This window comes from Pristiophorus japonicus, chromosome X, assembly GCF_044704955.1.
Source record: "Pristiophorus japonicus isolate sPriJap1 chromosome X, sPriJap1.hap1, whole genome shotgun sequence".
NCBI classification, from domain to species: Eukaryota; Metazoa; Chordata; class Chondrichthyes; family Pristiophoridae; genus Pristiophorus; species Pristiophorus japonicus.
Window position 1 is genome coordinate 6,574,020 of NC_092010.1, and position 16,381 is coordinate 6,590,400.

Here is a 16,381-nt window from a genome sequence, read left to right on the forward strand (position 1 = left end):
GCCCAAGCATATTTCATAGAGTATTGTCAGGGATTTTGGAACCAATAAAGGTCGGCGAAGGATGCACCCTTTTGCAGTCTGTGGATGATATCCTTATTGCCTCCAGCACAGAACAACACGTACTAGCTTCAACTACAGTGCTAGGAGCTCGACAAAATTGCTTAACACAGGAAGGCTAAAACTGGTATCTGACCCGCGAAGGGCAAGGTGGGTAGCAATGCTCTTACCACCCCCGCAATGGGACGGTAACAATAAAAGACAACTGAAACAACCCTGCAGGATGGATCATTATGGAGGGAGAAGAGCACCAGTGTAGCCCAACAGGAGAAGACGATGCAAGTAGCCAGGCTTGAGGAGGCAGACATGGATCTATATGTAGATGGGTCTCAGCGCTATATCAATGGGACAACACGGACAGGATGGGCCGTGGTAGATAGCAGTGCACAGGATAGAACGGAAGGACGGTCAGAAGCAGGTCTATCAGCTCATGTGGCCGAATTGGTGGCTCTCACTGAAGCTCTGAGGCTGACGAGGGGAAAAAGAGTAAACATCTATATGATAGCCTGGAGCAGATAGGGAGACATGACCTCAGGAGGAGGGCCGATTAAACATGAGGAGTTTGTTAAATTAGTGGAAGCCTCCCTCCTACCCCAGGAGTGTGCGATCAACATCAACAGAGAAACGCATGGGCAGACGATGCAGCCAAGCGAGTGGCAGAGACAGGTACACAGGCCAGGGACGGAGCTGGGAGAGGGGCCGGGGACGAAGCTGGGTGTAAGCCTGGGGGCGGAGGTGGGAGAGGGGCTCAGGGCAGAGATGGGAGAGGGGCTGGGGACAGAGCTGGGTGCAAGCCTGTGGGCGGAGCTGGGAGTGAGCCTGGGGGCGGAGCTGGGAGTGAGCCTGGGGGCGGAGCTGGGAGAGGGGCTGGGGACGGAGCTGGGTGTAAGCCTGTGGGCGGAGCTGGGAGAGGGGCTCAGTGCAGAGCTGGGAGAGGGGCTGGGGACAGAGCTGGGTGCAAGCCTGGAGGCGGAGCTGGTAGTGGGGCGTGGCAGAGCTGGGCGTGGGACCGGGGGCGGAGTTGGAAGTGGGGCTGGGGGTGGAGCTGGGTGTGGGGCTGGGGGCAGAGCTGGGGGTATGGCTGGTGGTGAGCCTGGGGGCGGAGCTGGGAGAGGGGCTGGGAGTGAGCCTGGGGGCGGAGCTGGAAGAGGTGCTAGGGGCTGAGCTGGGAGTGGGTGAGCTAGGAGTGGGGCTGGGGGCAGAGCTGGGAGTGGGGCTGGGGGCGGAGCTGGGAGTGAGCCTGGAGGCGGAGCTGGGAGTGGGGCTGAGCAGAGCTGGGCGTGGGACCAGGGGCGGATTTGGGAGTGGGGCTGGGGGTGGAGCTGGGTGTGGGGCTGGGGCGGAGCTGGGAGTGAGACTGGGGGGCAGATCTGGGAGAGGGGCTGGGAGTGAGCCTGGGGGCGGAGCTGGGAGAGGTGCTAGGGGCTGAGCTGGGAGTGGGGCTGGGGGCAGAGCTGGGAGTGGGGCTGGGGGCGGAGCTGGGAGCGAGCCTGGGGGCGGAGCTGGGAGCGGAGCTGGGTGTGTGGCTGGGGGGGGGAGCTGGGAGTGTGGCTGGGGGGGGGAGCTGGGAGTGGGGCTCTGGGCGGAGCTGGGAGAGGGGCTGGCAGCGGAGCTGGGAGTGGTGCTGGGGGCGGAGCTGGGAGTGAGCCTTAGAGCGGAGCTGGGAGAGGGGTTGGGGCGGAGATGGGAGTGAGCCTGGGGGCTGAGCTGGGAGTGTGCCTGGGTGCGGAGCTGTGAGTGGGCAGGTGCAGAGCTCGTAGTGGAGCTCTCTGCGGAGCTGGGAGAGGGGCTGGGGGTGGAGCTGTGAGAGGGGCTGTGGGCGGAGCTGGGAGTGGGGCTGGGGGCGGAGCTGGGCGTGGGGCTCAGGGCGGAGCTGGGAGAGGGGCTGGAGGCGGGGAAGTGAGAGGGGCTGGGGGCGGAGCTGGGAGTGAGCCTTGGGGCGGAGCTGGGATCGTGTCTGGTGGGGCAGCTGTGAGAGGGGCTGGGGGCGGAGCTGGTAGTGGGGCTGGTGGCGTAGCTGGGAGTGGGGCTGCGGGTGGAGCTGAGAGAGGGGTTGGGGTGGAGCTGGGAGTGAGCCTGGGGGGCGGAGCTGGGAGAGGGGCTGGGAGTGAGCCTGGGGGCGGAGCTGGGAGAGGTGCCAGGGGCTGAGCTGGGAGTGGGGCTGGGGGCGGAGCTGGGAGTGGGGCTGAGGGCGGAGCTGGGAGTGGGTCTGGGAGCGGAGCTGGTAGTGAGCCTGGGGGCGGAGCTGGAAGAGGGGCTGAGGACAGAGCTGGGAGTGGGGCTGGGGGCGGAGCTGGTAGTGGGGCTGGGGGCGGAGCTGGTAGTGGGGCTGGTGCCGGAGCTGGGAGAGGGGCTGTGGGCTGAGCTGGGAGTGTGCCTGGGTGCGGAGCTGTGAGTGGGGCGGGTGCGGAGCTCGCAGTGGGGCTCTGGGCGGAGCTGGGAATGGGGCTGTGGGCGGCGCTGGGCATGTGGCTGGCGGCGGAGCTGGAAGTGAGCCTTGGGGCGGAGCTGGGATTGTGTCTGGTGGGGCAGCTGTGAGAGGGGCTGGGGACGGAGCTGGTAGTGGGGCTGGGGGGCGGAGCTGGTAGTGGGGCTGGGGGGCGGAGCTGGGAGTGGGACTGGGGGTGGAGCTGAGAGAGGGCTTGGGGCGGAGCTGGGAGTGAGCCTAGGGCTGGAGCTGGGAGATGGGTTGGGGGCGGAGCTGGGAGGGAGAGGGGCTGGGGACAGAGCTGGGAGTGGGGCTGGGGACAGAGCTGGGAGTGGGGCTGGAGGCGGAGCTGGGAGTGAGCCTGGGGGTGGAGCTGGGAATGGGGCTGGTGGCGGAGCTGGGAGTGGGGCTCAGGGCGGAGCTGGGAGTGGGGCTACGGGTGGAGCTGGGAGAGGGGCTGGAGGCGGGGAAGTGAGAGGGGCTGTGGGCGGAGCTGGGAGTGGGGCTGGGAGTGAGCCTTGGGGCAGAGCTGGGATTGTGTCTGGTGGGGCAGCTATGAGAGGGGCTGGGGGCGGAGCTGGTAGTGGGACTGGGGGCGGAGCTGGGAGTGGGGCTACGGGTGGAGCTGAGAGAGGGGTTGGGGCAGAGCTGGGAGTGAGCCTGGGGGCGGAGCTGGGAGTGGGGCTGGGGGTGGAGCTGAGAGAGGGTTTGGGGCGGAGCTGGGAGAGGGGCTGGGGAAAGAGCTTGGAGTGGGGCTGGGGACAGAGCTGGGAGTGGGGCTGGAGGCGGAGCTAGGAGTGAGCCTGGGGGTGGAGCTGGGAATGGGGCTGGGAGTGGGGCTCAGGGCGGAGCTGGGAGTGGGGCTCAGGGCGGAGCTGGGAGTGGGGCTACGGGTGGAGCTGGGAGAGGGGCTGGAGGCGGGGAAGTGAGAGGGGCTGTGGGCGGAGCTGGGAGTGGGGCTGGGAGTGAGCCTTGGGGCGGAGCTGGGATTGTGTCTGGTGGGGCAGCTGTGAAAGGGCCTGGGGGCGGAGCTGGGAGTGGGGCTGGGGGCGGAGCTGGGAGTGGGGCTGGGGGTGGAGCTGAGAGAGGGTTTGGGGCGGAGCTGGGAGATAGGTTTGGGCGGAGCTGGGAGTCGGTCTGGGGACAGAGCTGGGAGAGGGGCTGTGGGCGGAGCTGGGAGTCGGTCTGGGTCGGAGCTGGGAGTGAACCTTGGGGCGAAGCTGGAATTGTGTCTGGGGGGGCAGCTGTGAGACGGGCTGGGGCGGAGCTGGGAGTGAGCCTGGGGCTGGAGCTGGGAGAAGGGTTGGGGCGGAGCTGGGATTCAGCCTGGAGGCGGAGGTGGGAGTGGGGCTGGAGGCGGAGCTGTGAGTGAGCTAGGAGAGGAGCTGGGAGTGAGCCTGTGGGCGGAGCTGGGAGAGGGGCTGGGGGCGGAGCTGGGAGAGGGGCTGGGGGCTCAGCTGGGAGAGGGGCTGGGGGCGGAGCTGGGAGTGAGCCTGGGGGCGGAGCTGGGAGTGGGGTTGGGGGCAGAGCTGCGAGTGGGGCTGGGGCCGAAGCTGGGAGAGGGGCTGGCGGTGGAGCTGGGAGTGAGCCTGGCGGCGGAGCTGGGAGAGGGGTTGGGGGCGGGGTTGGAAGTGAGCCTTGGAGCGGGGCTGGGAGAGGGGTTGGGGGCGGAGATGGGAGTGAGCCTGGGGGCGGAGCTGGGAGTGGGGCTGTGGCCGGAGCTGGGAGAGGGGCTGGGGGCGGAGCTGCGAGTGGGGCTGGGAGCGGAGCTGGGCGAGGGGTTGGGGGCGGAGCTGGGAGTGAGCCAAGGGGCGGATCTGGGAGTGGGGCTGGGGGCGGAGCTGGGACTGAGCCTGAGGCCGGAGCTGGGAGTGAGGCTGGGTGAGGAGCTGGGAGTTGGCCTGGGGTCGGAGGTGGGAGAGGGGCTGGGGGCGGAGCTGGGCGTGAGCCTAGGGGCGGAGCTGGGAGTATGGCTGGGGGCAGAGCTGGGAGAGGGGCTGGGGGCTCAGCTGGGAGAGGGGCTGGGGGCTCAGCTGGGAGAGGGGCTGGGGTCTCAGCTGGGAGAGGGGCTGGGGGCTCAGCTGGGAGAGGGGCTGGGGGCTCAGCTGGGAGAGGGGCTGGGGTCGGAGCTGGGAGTGAGCCTGGGGGCGGAGCTGTGAGAGGGGCTGGGGGCGGAGCTGGGAGTGGGGCTGGCGGCGGAGCTGGGTGTGTGGCTGCGGGGGGGAGCTGGGAGTGGGGCTCTGGGCAGAGCTGGGAGAGGGGCTGGCGGCGGAGCTGGGAGTGGTGCTGGGGACGGAGCTGGGAGTGAGCCTGGGGGCGGAGCTAGGAGAAGGGTTGGGGGCGGAGCTGGGAGTGAGCCTGGGGGCTGAGCTGGGAATGGGGCTGGTTGCGGAGCTGGGAGTGGGGCTCAGGGCGGAGCTGGGAGTGGGGCTACGGGTGGAGCTGGGAGAGGGGCTGGAGGTGGGGAAGTGAGAGGGGCTGGGGGCGGAGCTGGTAGTGGGGCTGGGGGCGGAGCTGGGAGTGGGGCTGGGGGTGGAGCTGAGAGAGGGTTTGGGGCGGAGCTGGGAGATAGGTTGGGGCGGAGCTGGGAGTCGGTCTGGGTCGGAGCTGGGAGTGAGCCTTGGGGCGAAGCTGGAATTGTGTCTGGGGGGGCAGCTGTGAGCGGAGCTGGTAGTGAGCCTGGGGGTGGAGCTGGGAGTGAGCCTGGGGCTGGAGCTGGGAGAAGGGTTGGGGGCAGAGCTGGGATTCAGCCTGGAGGCGGAGGTGGGAGAGGGGCTGGAGGCGGAGCTGGGAGTGAGCTAGGGGAGGAGCTGGGAGTGAGCCTGGTTCTGAGCTGGGAGAGGGGCTGGGGGCGGAGCTGGGAGCGGGGCTGGGGGCGGAGCTGGGAGAGGGGCTGGGGGCTCAGCTGGGAGAGGGGCTGGGGGCGGAGCTGGGAGTGAGCCTGGGGGCGGAGCTGGGAGTGGGATTGGGGGCAGAGCTGGGACTGAGCCTGAGGCCGGAGCTGGGAGTGAGGCTGGGTGAGGAGCTGGGAGTTGGCCTGGGGTCGGAGGTGGGAGAGGGGCTGGGGGCGGAGCTGGGCGTGAGCCTAGGGGCGGAGCTGGGAGTATGGCTGGGGGCTCAGCTGGGAGAGGGGCTGGGGGCGGAGCTGGGAGAGGGGCTGGGGGCTCAGCTGGGAGAGGGGCTGGGGGCGGAGCTGGGAGTGAGCCTGGGGGCGGAGCTGTGAGAGGGGCTGGGGCGGAGCTGGGAGTGGGGCTGGGGGCGGAGCTGGGTGTGTGGCTGAGGGGGGGAGCTGGGAGTGGGGCTCTGGGCGGAGCTGGGAGAGGGGCTGGCGGCGGAGCTGGGAGTGGTGCTGGGGGCGGAGCTGGGAGTGAGCCTGGGGGCGGAGCTAGGAGAAGGGTTGGGGGCGGAGCTGGGAGTGAGCCTTGGAGCGGAGCTGGGAGAGGGGTTGGGGCGGAGATGGGAGTGAGCCTGGGGGCTGAGCTGGGAGTGTGCCTGGGTGCGGAGCTGTGAGAGGGGCGGGTGCAGAGCTCGTAGTGGGGCTTTCTGCGAAGCTGGGAGAGGGGCTGGGGGTGGAGCTGTGAGAGGGGCTGTGGACGGAACTGGGAGTGGGGCTGGGGGCGGAGCTGGGAGTGGGGCTCAGGGCGGAGCTGGGAGAGGGGCTGGAGGCGGGGAAGTGTGAGGGGCTGGGGGCGGAGCTGGGAGTGAGCCTTGGGGCGGAGCTGGGATTGTGTCTGGTGGGGCAGCTGTGAGAGGGGCTGGGGGCGGAGCTGGTAGTGGGGCTGGTGGCGTAGCTGGGAGTCGGGCTGCGGGTGGAGCTGAGAGAGGGGTTGGGGTGGAGCTGGGAGTGAGCCTGGGGGGCGGAGCTGGGAGAGGGGCTGGGAGTGAGCCTGGGGGCGGAGCTGGGAGAGGTGCCAGGGGCTGAGCTGGGAGTGGGGCTGGGGGCGGAGCTGGGAGTGGGGCTGAGGGCGGAGCTGGGAGTGGGTCTGGGAGCGGAGCTGGGAGTGAGCCTGGGGGCGGAGCTGGGAGAGGGGCTGAGGACAGAGCTGGGAGTGGGGCTGGGGGCGGAGCTGGTAGTGGGGCTGGGGGCGGAGCTGGTAGTGGGGCTGGTGGCGGAGCTGGGAGAGGGGCTGGAGGCGGAGCTGGGAGTGTGCCTGGGTGCGGAGCTGTGAGTGGGGCGGGTGCGGAGCTCGCAGTGGGGCTCTGGGCGGAGCTGGGAGTGGGGCTACGGGTGGAGCTGGGAGAGGGGCTGGAGGCGGGGAAGTGAGAGGGGCTGTGGGCGGAGCTGGGAGTGGGGCTGGGAGTGAGCCTTGGGGCGGAGCTGGGATTGTGTCTGGTGGGGCAGGTGTGAAAGGTGATGGGGGCGGAGCTGGTAGTGGGGCTGGGGGCGGAGCTGGGAGTGGGGCTGGGGGTGGAGCTGAGAGAGGGCTTGGGGCGGAGCTGGGAGGTAGGTTGGGGCGGAGCTGGGAGTCGGTCTGGGGACAGAGCTGGGAGAGGGGCTGTGGGCGGAGCTGGGAGTCGGTCTGGGTCGGAGCTGGGAGTGAGCCTTGGGGCGAAGCTGGAATTGTGTCTGGGGGGGCAGCTGTGAGACGGGCTGGGGCGGAGCTGGGAGTGAGCCTGGGGGTGGAGCTGGGAGTGAGCCTGGGGCTGGAGCTGGGAGAAGGGTTGGGGGCGGAGATGGGAGTGGGGCTGGGGGTGGAGCTGGGAGTGGGTCTGGTGGCGGAGCTGGGAGAGGGGCTGTGGGCTGAGCTTGGAGTGTGCCTGGGTGCGGAGCTGTGAGTGGGGCGGGTGCGGAGCTCGTAGTGGGGCTCTGGGCGGAGCTGGGAGATGGGCTGGGGGTGGAGCTGTGAGAGGGGCTGGTGGCGGAGCTGGGAGTGAGCCTTGGGGCAGAGCTGGGAGTGTGGCTGGGGGCGGAGCTGGGAGTGGGGCTGGGGACGGAGCTGCGAGTGGGGCTGGGGCCGGAGCTGGTAGTGGGGCTGGGGGGCGGAGCTGGGAGTGGGGTTGGGGGCAGAGCTGCGAGTGGGGCTGGGGCCGGAGCTGGGAGAGGGGCTGGCGGCGGAGCTGGGAGTGAGCCTGGGGGCGGAGCTGGGAGTGGGGCTGGGGCCGGAGCTGGGAGAGGGGCTGGGGGCGGAGCTGCGAGTGGGGCTGGGAGCGGATCTGGGCGAGGGCTTGGGGGCGGAGCTGGGAGTGAGCCAAGGGGCGGATCTGGGAGTGGGGCTGGGGGCGGAGCTGGGACTGAGCCTGAGGCCGGAGCTGGTAGTGAGGCTGGGTGAGGAGCTGGGAGTTGGCCTGGGGGCGGAGGTGGGAGAGGGGCTGGGGGCGGAGCTGGGCGTGAGCCTAGGCGCGGAGCTGGGAGTATGGCTGGGGGCAGAGCTGGGAGAGGGGCTGGTGGCTCAGCTGGGAGAGGGGCTGGGGGCTCAGCTGGGAGTGGGGCTGCAGGCGGAGCTGGTAGTGGGGCTGTGGGCTGAGCTGGGAGCGTGCCTGGGTGCGGAGCTGTGAGTGGGGCGGGTGCGGAGATCGTAGTGGGGCTCTGGGCGGAGCTGGGAGAGGGGTTGGGGGTGGAGCTGTGAGAGGGGCTGGGGGTGGAGCTGTGAGAGGGGCTGTGGGCGGAGCTGGGAGTGGGGCTGGTGGCGGAGCTGCGAGGGGGGCGCAGGGCGGATCTGGGAGAGGGGCTGAGGGCGCGGAAGTGAGAAGGGCTGTGGGGGGAGCTGGGTGTGGGGCTGGGGGCAGAGCTGGGATTGTGTCTGGTGGGGCAGCTGTGAGAGGGGCTGGGGACGGAGCTGGTAGTGGGGCTGGGGGCGGAGCTGGGAGTGGGGCTGGGGGTGGAGCTGAGAGAGGGTTTGGGCTGGAGCTTGGAGTGAGCCTGGGGGTGGAGCTGGGAGATGGGTTGGGGGCGGAGCTGGGAGAGGGGCTGTGGGTGGAGCTGGGAGTGAGCCTTGGGGCGAAGCTGGAATTGTGACTGGGGGGGCAGCTGTGAGAGGGGCTGGGGGCGGAGCTGGTCGTGGGGCTGGGGGCGGAGCTGGGAGTGAGCCTGGGGGTGGAGCTGGGAGATGGGTTGGGGGCGGAGCTGGGAGAGGGGTTGGGGGCGGAGCTGGGAGTGAGCCTGGGAGCGGAGCTGGGTCTGAGCCTGAGGCCGGAGCTGGGAGTGGGGCTGGGGGCGGAGCTGGGCGAGGGGATGGGGGCGGAGCTGGGAGTGAGCCAAGGGGCGGATCTGGGAGTGGGGCTGGGGGCGGAGCTGGGACTGAGCCTGAGGCCGGACCTGGGAGTGAGGCTGGGTGAGGAGCTGGGAGTTGGCCTGGGGTCGGAGGTGGGAGAGGGGCTGGGGGCGGGGCTGGGCGTGAGCCTAGGGGCGGAGCTGGGAGTATGGCTGGGGGCAGAGCTGGGAGAGGGGCTGGGGGCTCAGCTGGGAGAATAGCTGGGGGCTCAGCTGGGAGAGGGGCTGGGGGCGGAGCTGGGAGAGGGGCTGGGGGCTCAGCTGGGAGAGGGGCTGGGGGCGGAGCTGGGAGTGAGCCTGGGGGCGGAGCTGGGTGTGTGGCTGGGGGGGGGAGCTGGGAGTGGGGCTCTGGGCGGAGCTGGGAGAGGGGCTGGCGGCGGAGATGGGAGTGGTGCTGGGGGCGGAGCAGGGAGTGAGCCTGGGGGCGGAGCTAGGAGAAGGGTTGGGGGCGGAGCTGGGAGTGAGCCTTGGAGCGGAGCTGGGAGAGGGGTTGGGGCGGAGATGGGAGTGAGCCTGGGGGCTGAGCTGGGAGTGTGCCTGGGTGCGGAGCTGGGAGAGGGGCTGGGGGTGGAGCTGTGAGAGGGGCTGTGGACGGAGCTGGGAGTGGGGCTGGGGGCGGAGCTGGGAGTGGGGCTCAGTGCGGAGCTGGGAGGGGCTGGAGGCGGGGAAGTGAGAGGGGCTGGGGGCGGAGCTGGGAGTGAGCCTTGGGGCGGAGCTGGGATTGTGTCTGGTGGGGCAGCTGTGAGAGGGGCTGGGGGCGGAGCTGGTAGTGGGGCTGGTGGCGTAGCTGGGAGTGGGGCTGTGGGTGGAGCTGAGAGAGGGGTTAGGGTGGAGCTGGGAGTGAGCCTGGGGGGCGGAGCTGGGAGAGGGGCTGGGAGTGAGCCTGGGGGCGGGGCTGGGAGAGTTGCCAGGGGCTGAGCTGGGAGTGGGGCTGGGGGCGGAGCTGGGAGTGGGTCTGGGAGCGGAGCTGGGAGTGCGCCTGGGGGCGGAGCTGGGAGAGGGGCTGAGGACAGAGCTGGGAGTGGGGCTGGGGGCGGAGCTGGTAGTGGGGCTGGGGGCGGAGCTGGTAGTGGGGCTGGTGGCGGAGCTGGGAGAGGGGCTGGAGGCGGAGCTGGGAGTGTGCCTGGGTGCGGAGCTGTGAGTGGGGCGGGTGCGGAGCTCGCAGTGGGGCTCTGGGCGGAGCTGGGAGTGGGGCTACGGGTGGAGCTGGGAGAGGGGCTGGAGGCGGGGAAGTGAGAGGGGCTGTGGGCGGAGCTGGGAGTGGGGCTGGGAGTGAGCCTTGGGGCGGAGCTGGGATTGTGTCTGGTGGGGCAGGTGTGAAAGGGGATGGGGGCGGAGCTGGGAGTGGGGCTGGGGCCGGAGCTGGGAGATGGGCTGGGGGTGGAGCTGTGAGAGGGGCTGGTGGCGGAGCTGGGAGTGAGCCTTGGGGCAGAGCTGGGAGTGTGGCTGGGGGTGGAGCTGGGAGTGGGGCTGGGGACGGAGCTGCGAGTGGGGCTGGGGCCGGAGCTGGTAGTGGGGCTGGGGGGCGGAGCTGGGAGTGGGGCTGGGGGCGGAGCTGCGAGTGGGGCTGGGGCCGGAGCTGGGAGAGGGGTTGGCGGCGGAGCTGGGAGTGAGCCTGGCGGCGGAGCTGCAAGAGGGTTTGGGGGCGGAGTTGGAAGTGAGCCTTGGAGCGGGGTTAGGAGAGGGGTTGGGGGCGGAGATGGGAGTGAGCCTGGGGGCGGAGCTGGGAGTGGGGCTGGGGCCGGAGCTGGGAGAGGGGCTGGGGGCGGAGCTGCGAGTGGGGCTGGGAGCGGAGCTGGGCGAGGGCTTGGGGGCGGATCTGGGAGTGGGGCTGGGGGCGGAGCTGGGACTGAGCCTGAGGCCGGAGCTGGTAGTGAGGCTGGGTGAGGAGCTGGGAGTTGGCCTGGGGGCGGAGGTGGGAGAGGGGCTGGGGGCGGAGCTGGGCGTGAGCCTAGGCGCGGAGCTGGGAGTATGGCTGGGGGCAGAGCTGGGAGAGGGGCTGGGGGCTCAGCTGGGAGAGGGGCTGGGGGCTCAGCTGGGAGTGGGGCTGCAGGCGGAGCTGGTAGTGGGGCTGTGGGCTGAGCTGGGAGCGTGCCTGGGTGCGGAGCTGTGAGTGGAGCGGGTGCGGAGATCGTAGTGGGGCTCTGGGCGGAGCTGGGAGTGGGGTTGGGGGTGGAGCTGTGAGAGGGGCTGGGGGTGGAGCTGTGAGAGGGGCTGTGGGCGGAGCTGGGAGTGGGGCTGGTGGCGGAGCTGCGAGGGGGGCGCAGGGCGGATCTGGGAGAGGGGCTGAGGGCGCGGAAGTGAGAAGGGCTGTGGGGGGAGCTGGGTGTGGGGCTGGGGGCGGAGCTGGGATTGTGTCTGGTGGGGCAGCTGTGAGAGGGGCTGGGGATGGAGTTGGTAGTGGGGTTGGGGGGCGGAGCTGGGAGTGGGGCTGGGGGCGGAGCTGAGAGAGGGGTTGGGGCAGAGCTGGGAGTGAGCCTGGGGGTGGAGCTGGGAGTGAGCCTGGGGGTGGAGCTGGGAGAAGGGCTGGGGGCGGAGCTGAGAGTGAGCCAGGGGGCGGAGCTGGGAGAGGAACTGGGAGAGGGGTTGGGGGCGGAACTGGGAGTGAGACTGGGGGTGGAGCTGGGAGAAGGGTTGGGGGCGGATCTGGGAGTGAGCTAGGGGAGGAGCAGGGAGTGAGCCTGGGGGCGGAGCTGGGAGAAGGGCTGGGGGCGGAGCTGGGAGTGAGCCTGGGGGCGGAGCTGGGAGTGAGCCTGGGGGCGGAGCTGGGAGAGGGGCTGGGGGCGGAGCTGGCAGTGGGGCTGGGGTCAGATCTGGTAGATGGGCTGGGGGCTCAGCTGGGAGTGGGGCCGGGGCCGGAGCTGGGAGAGGGCTGGGGGCGGAGCTGCGAGTGGGGCTGGGGGCGGAGCTGGGAGAGGTGCTGGGGGCGGAGCTTGCAGTGGGGCTGGGGTCAGATCTGGTAGATGGGCTGGAGGCGGTGCTGGGAGTGGGGCCGGAGCTGGGAGAGGGGTTGGGGGCGGAGCTGGGAGTGAGCCTGGGGGCGGAGCTGGGAGAGGGGCTGGAGGCGGAGCTGGGAGTGAGCTAGGGGAGGAGCTGGGAGGGAGCCTGGGGTCAGAGCTGGGAGAGGGGTTGTGGGCTGAGCTGCGAGTGGGGCTTGGGCCGGAGCTGAGAGTGGGGCTGGGGGTGGAGCTGAGAGAGGGTTTGGGGCGGAGCTGGGAGTGAGCCTGGGGGCGGAGCTGGGAGTCGGTCTGGGTCGGAGCTGGGAGTGAGCCTTGGGGCGAAGCTGGAATTGTGTCTGGGGGGGTAGCTGTGAGAGGGGCAGGGGGCGGAGCTGGTAGTGAGGATGGGGGCGGAGCTGAGAGAGGGGTTGGGGCGGAGCTGGGAGTGAGCCTGGGGGTGGAGCTGGGAGTGAGCCTGGGGGTGGTGCTGGGAGAGGCACTTGGAGAGGGGTTGGGGGCGGAGCCGGGAGTGAATCTGGGGGCGGAGCTGGGTCTGAGCCTGAGGTTGGAGCTGGGAGTGGGGCTGGGGGCGGAGCTGGGAGTGAGCTCGGGGAGGAGCTGGGAGTGGGGCTGGGAGCGGAGCTGGGAGAGGGGTTGGTGGCGGAGCTGGGAGTGAGCCTGGGGGCGGAGCTGGGAGAGGGGCTGGAGGCGGAGCTGGGAGTGAGCCTGGGGGCGGAGCTGGGCGTGAGTCTGGGGGCGGAGCTGGGAGTGAGTCTGGGGGCGGAGCTGGGAGTGAGTCTCGGGGCGGAGCTGGGCGTGAGCCTGGGGTCAGAGCTAGGAAAGGGGTTGGGGGCAGAGCTGCGAGTGGGGCTGGGGCCGGAGCTGGGAGAGGGGCTGGGGCGGAGCTGGGAGTGGGGCTGCAGGCGGAGCTGGGAGTGAGCCTGGGGGCGGAGCTGGGAGTGGGGCTGGGGCCGGAGTTGGGAGAGGGGCTGGTGGCGGAGCTGGGAGAGGATCTGCGGGTGGAGCTGGGAGTGAGCCTGGGGCAGAGCTGGGAGTGAGTCTGGGGGCGGAGCTGGGAGTTAGCCTGGAGTCGGAGCTGGGAGTGGGGCTGGGGCCGGAGCTGGGAGAGGGGCTGGGGGTGGAGCTACGAATGGGGATGAGGCCGGAGCTGGCGGCGGAGCTGGGAGTGGGGCTGCAGGCGGAGTTGGGAGTGAGCCTGGGGGCGGAGCTGGGAGTGGGCCTGGGGCCGGAGCTGGGAGAGGGCTGGGGGCGGAGCTGCGAGTGGGGCTGGGAGTGGGGCTGGGAGTGGAGCTGGTAGTGAGCCTGGGGCCGGAGCAGGGAGAGGGGCTGGGGCCGGAGATGGGAGAGGGGCTGGGGGCAGAGCTGGGAGTGGGGCTGGAGGCGGAGCTGCGAGAGGGGCTGCGGGCGGAGCTGGGAGTGAGCCTGGGGGCGGAGCTGGGAGTGAGCCTGGGGCAGAGCTGGGAGTGAGTCTGGGGGCGGAGCTGGGATTGAGCCTGGGGTCGGAGTTGGGAATGGGACTGGGGCGGGGCTGAGAGAGGGGCTGGGGACGGAGCTGGTAATGGGGCTGGCGGCGGAGCTGCGAGCGGGGTTGGGGGCGGAGCTGTGAGAGGATCTGGGTCGGGGCTGGGAGTGGAGCTGGGAGTGAGCGTGGGGGTGGAGCTGGTCGTGACCCTGGGGGCGGAGCTGGGAGAGGGGCTGGGGACGGAGCTCTGAGTGTGGCTGTGGGCGGAGGTGGGAGAGGGGCTGGGGGCGGAGTTGGGAGAGGGTCTGCGGGCGGAGCTGGGAGAGGGTCTGCGGGTGGAGCTGGGAGTGAGCCTGGGGGTGGAGCTGGGAGATGGGTTGGGGGCGGAGCTGGGAGAGGGGCTGGGGACAGAGCTGGGAGTGGGGCTGGGGACAGAGCTGGGAGTGGGGCTGGAGGCGGAGCTGGGAGTGGGGTTCAGGGCGGAGCTAGGAGTGGGGCTTCGGGTGGAGCTGGGAGAGGGGCTGGAGGCGGGGAAGTGAGAGGGGCTGTGGGCGGAGCTGGGAGTCGGTCTGGGTCGGAGCTGGGAGTGAGCCTTGGGGCGAAGCTGGAATTGTGTCTGGGGGGGGCAGCTGTGAGAGTGGCTGGAGGCAGAGCTGGGAGTAAGCCTGGGGAGGAGCTGGGATTGAGCCTGGGGGCGGAGCTGGGAGAGGGGCTGGGGGCAGAGCTGGGAGTGAGCCTGGGGGCGGAGCTGGGAGTGAGCCTGGGGGCAGAGCTGGTAGATGGGCTGGGGGCGGAGCTGGGAGTGGGGTTGGGGGCGGAGCTGCGAGTGGGACTGGGGCCGGAGCTGGGAGAGGGGCTGGGGGTGGAGCTGCGAGTGGGGCTGAGGCCGGAGCTGGGAGAGGGGCTGGCGGCGGAGCTGGGAGTGAGCCTAGGGGCGGATCTGGGAGTGGGGCTGGGGGCGGAGCTGGGACTGAGCCTGAGGCCGGAGCTGGGAGTGAGGCTGGGTGAGGAGCTGGGAGTTGGCCTGGGGGCGGAGGTGGGAGAGGGGCTGGGGGCGGAGCTGGGAGAGGGGTTGGGGGCGGAGCTGGGAGTATGGCTGGGGGCAGAGCTGGGAGAGGGGCTGGGGGCTCAGATGGGAGAGGGGCTGGTGGCGGAGCTGGGAGAGGGGCTGGTGGCGGAGCTGAGAGAGGGGCTGGTGGCGGAGCTGGGAGAGGGTCTGCGGGTGCAGCTGGGAGAGGGGCTGGTGGCAGAGCTGAGAGAGGGGCTAGTGGCGGAGCTGGGAGAGGGTCTGCGGGTGGAGCTGGGAGAGGGTCTGGTGGCGGAGCTGAGAGAGGGGCTGGTGGTGGAGCTGAGAAAGGGGCTGGTGGTGGAGCTGGGAGAGGGTCTGCGGGTGCAGCTGGGAGAGGGTCTGCGGGCGGAACTGGGAGAGTGCCTGGTGACGGAGCTGGGAGAGGGTCTGCGGGTGGTGCTGGAAGAGGGTCTGCGGGCGGAGCTGGGAGAGGGTCTGCGGGCGCAGCTGGGAGAGGGTCTGCGGGTGGAGCTGAGAGAGGGGTTTGTGGCGGAGCTGGGAGAGCGGTTGGAGGCGGAGCTGGGAGTGAGCCTTGGAGCGGAGCTGGGAGAGGGTCTGCGGGTGGTGCTGGGAGAGGGTCTGCGGGCAGAGCTGGGATTGGGGCTGGAGGCGGAGCTGGGAGAGCGGTTGGAGGCGGAGCTGGGAGTGAGCCTTGGAGAGGAGCTGGGAGAGGGGTTGTGGGCGGAGATGGGAGTGAGCCTGGGGGAGGAGCTGGGACTGAGCCTGAGGCCAGAGCTGGGAGTGGTGCTGGGAGTCAGCCTGGGGGCGGAGGTGGGAGAGGGGCTGGGCCGGAGCTGGGAGTGAGGCTGGGGGCGGAGCTGGGAGAGGGGCTGGGGGCGGAGCTGGGAGTGGAGCTGGGGGCGGAGCTGGAAATGCGCCTGGGGGCGGAGCTGGGAGTCTGCCGGGTTGGAGCTGGGGCCGGAGCAGGGAGAGGGGCTGTGGGCTGAGCTGGAAGAGGGGCTGGGGCCGGAGATGGGAGTGGGGCTGGAGGCGGAGCTGCGAGAGGGGCTGGAGGCGGAGCTGCGAGAGGGGCTGCGGGCGGCGCTGGGAGTGAGCCTGGGGGCAGAGCTGGGAGTGAGTCTGTGGGCGGAGCTGGGAGTAAGCCTGGGGGTAGAGCTGGTAGATGGGCTGGGGGCTCAGCTGGGAGAGGGGCTGGGGGCGGAGCTAGGAGTGAGCCTGGGGGTGGAGCTGGGAGAGGAACTTAGAGAGGAGTTGGGGGCGGAGCTGGGAGTGAGTCTGGGGGTGGAGCTGGGACAAGGGTTGGGGGCGGAGCTGGGAGTGAGCCTGGGGGCGGAGCTGGGTCTGAGTCGGAGGCCGGAGCTGGGAGTGGTGCTGGGGGCGGAGCTGGGAGTGAGCTAGGGGAGGAGCTGGGAGTGAGCCTGGGGGCGGAGCTGGGAGAAGGGATGGAGGCGGAGCTGGGAGTGAGCCTGGGGGCGGAGCTGGGAGTGAGCCTGGGGGCAGAGCTGGTAGATGGGCTGGGGGCTCAGCTGGGAGAGGGGCTTGGGGCGGAGCTAGGAGTGAGCCTGGGGGCGGAGCTGGGAGAGGGGCTGGAGGCGGAGCTGGGAGTGAGTCTGGGGGCGGAGCTGGGCGTAAGCCTGGGGTCAGAGCTAGGAGAGGGGTTGGGGGCAGAGCTGCGAGTGGGGCTGGGGCTGGAGCTAGGAGAGGGGCTGGCGGCGGAGCTGGGATTGGGGCTGGAGACGGAGCTGGGAGAAGGGTTGGGGGCGGAGCTCGAAGTGAGCCTTGGAGCGGAGCTGGGAGAGTGGTTGGGGGCGGAGATGGGAGTGAGCCTGGGGGCGGAGCTGGGAGTGGGGCTGGTGGCGGAGCTGGGAGAGGGGCTGTGGGCTGAGCTGCGAATGTGCCGGGGTGCAGAGCTGTGAGTGGGGCGGGTGCGGAGCTGGGAGATGGGCTGGGGGTGGAGCTGAGAGAGGGGCTGTGGGCGGAGCTGGGAGTGGGGCTGTGGGCGGAGCTGGGAGTGGGGCTGGTGGCGGGGAAGTGAGAAGGGCTGTGGGGCGAGCTGGGAGTGGGGCTGGGGGTGGAGCTGGGAGTGAGCCTTGGGGCGGAGCTGGGATTGTGTCTGGTGGGACAGCTGTGAGAGGGGCTTGGGACGGAGCTGGTAGTGGGGCTGGGTTGGAGCTGAGAGAGGGTTTGGGGCGAATCTGGGAGTGAGCCTGGGGGTGGAGCTGGGAGTGAGCCT

The 16,381-nt window shown here is 70.8% G+C and overlaps 1 protein-coding gene across 1 annotated transcript; it reads right to left on the reverse strand.

Moving 5' to 3' along the window:
* Positions 1-7,819: 7,819 nt before the first annotated feature.
* On the reverse strand, positions 7,820-15,751 carry LOC139240790 (uncharacterized; the record flags this gene model as incomplete). The annotated part of the gene is made up of 3 exons (XM_070869267.1): positions 7,820-8,012; positions 10,408-10,702; positions 15,688-15,751. Coding segments are annotated over 3 exons (552 nt in total), but the record flags the coding sequence as incomplete, so codon positions are not given.
* Positions 15,752-16,381: the final 630 nt, after the last annotated feature.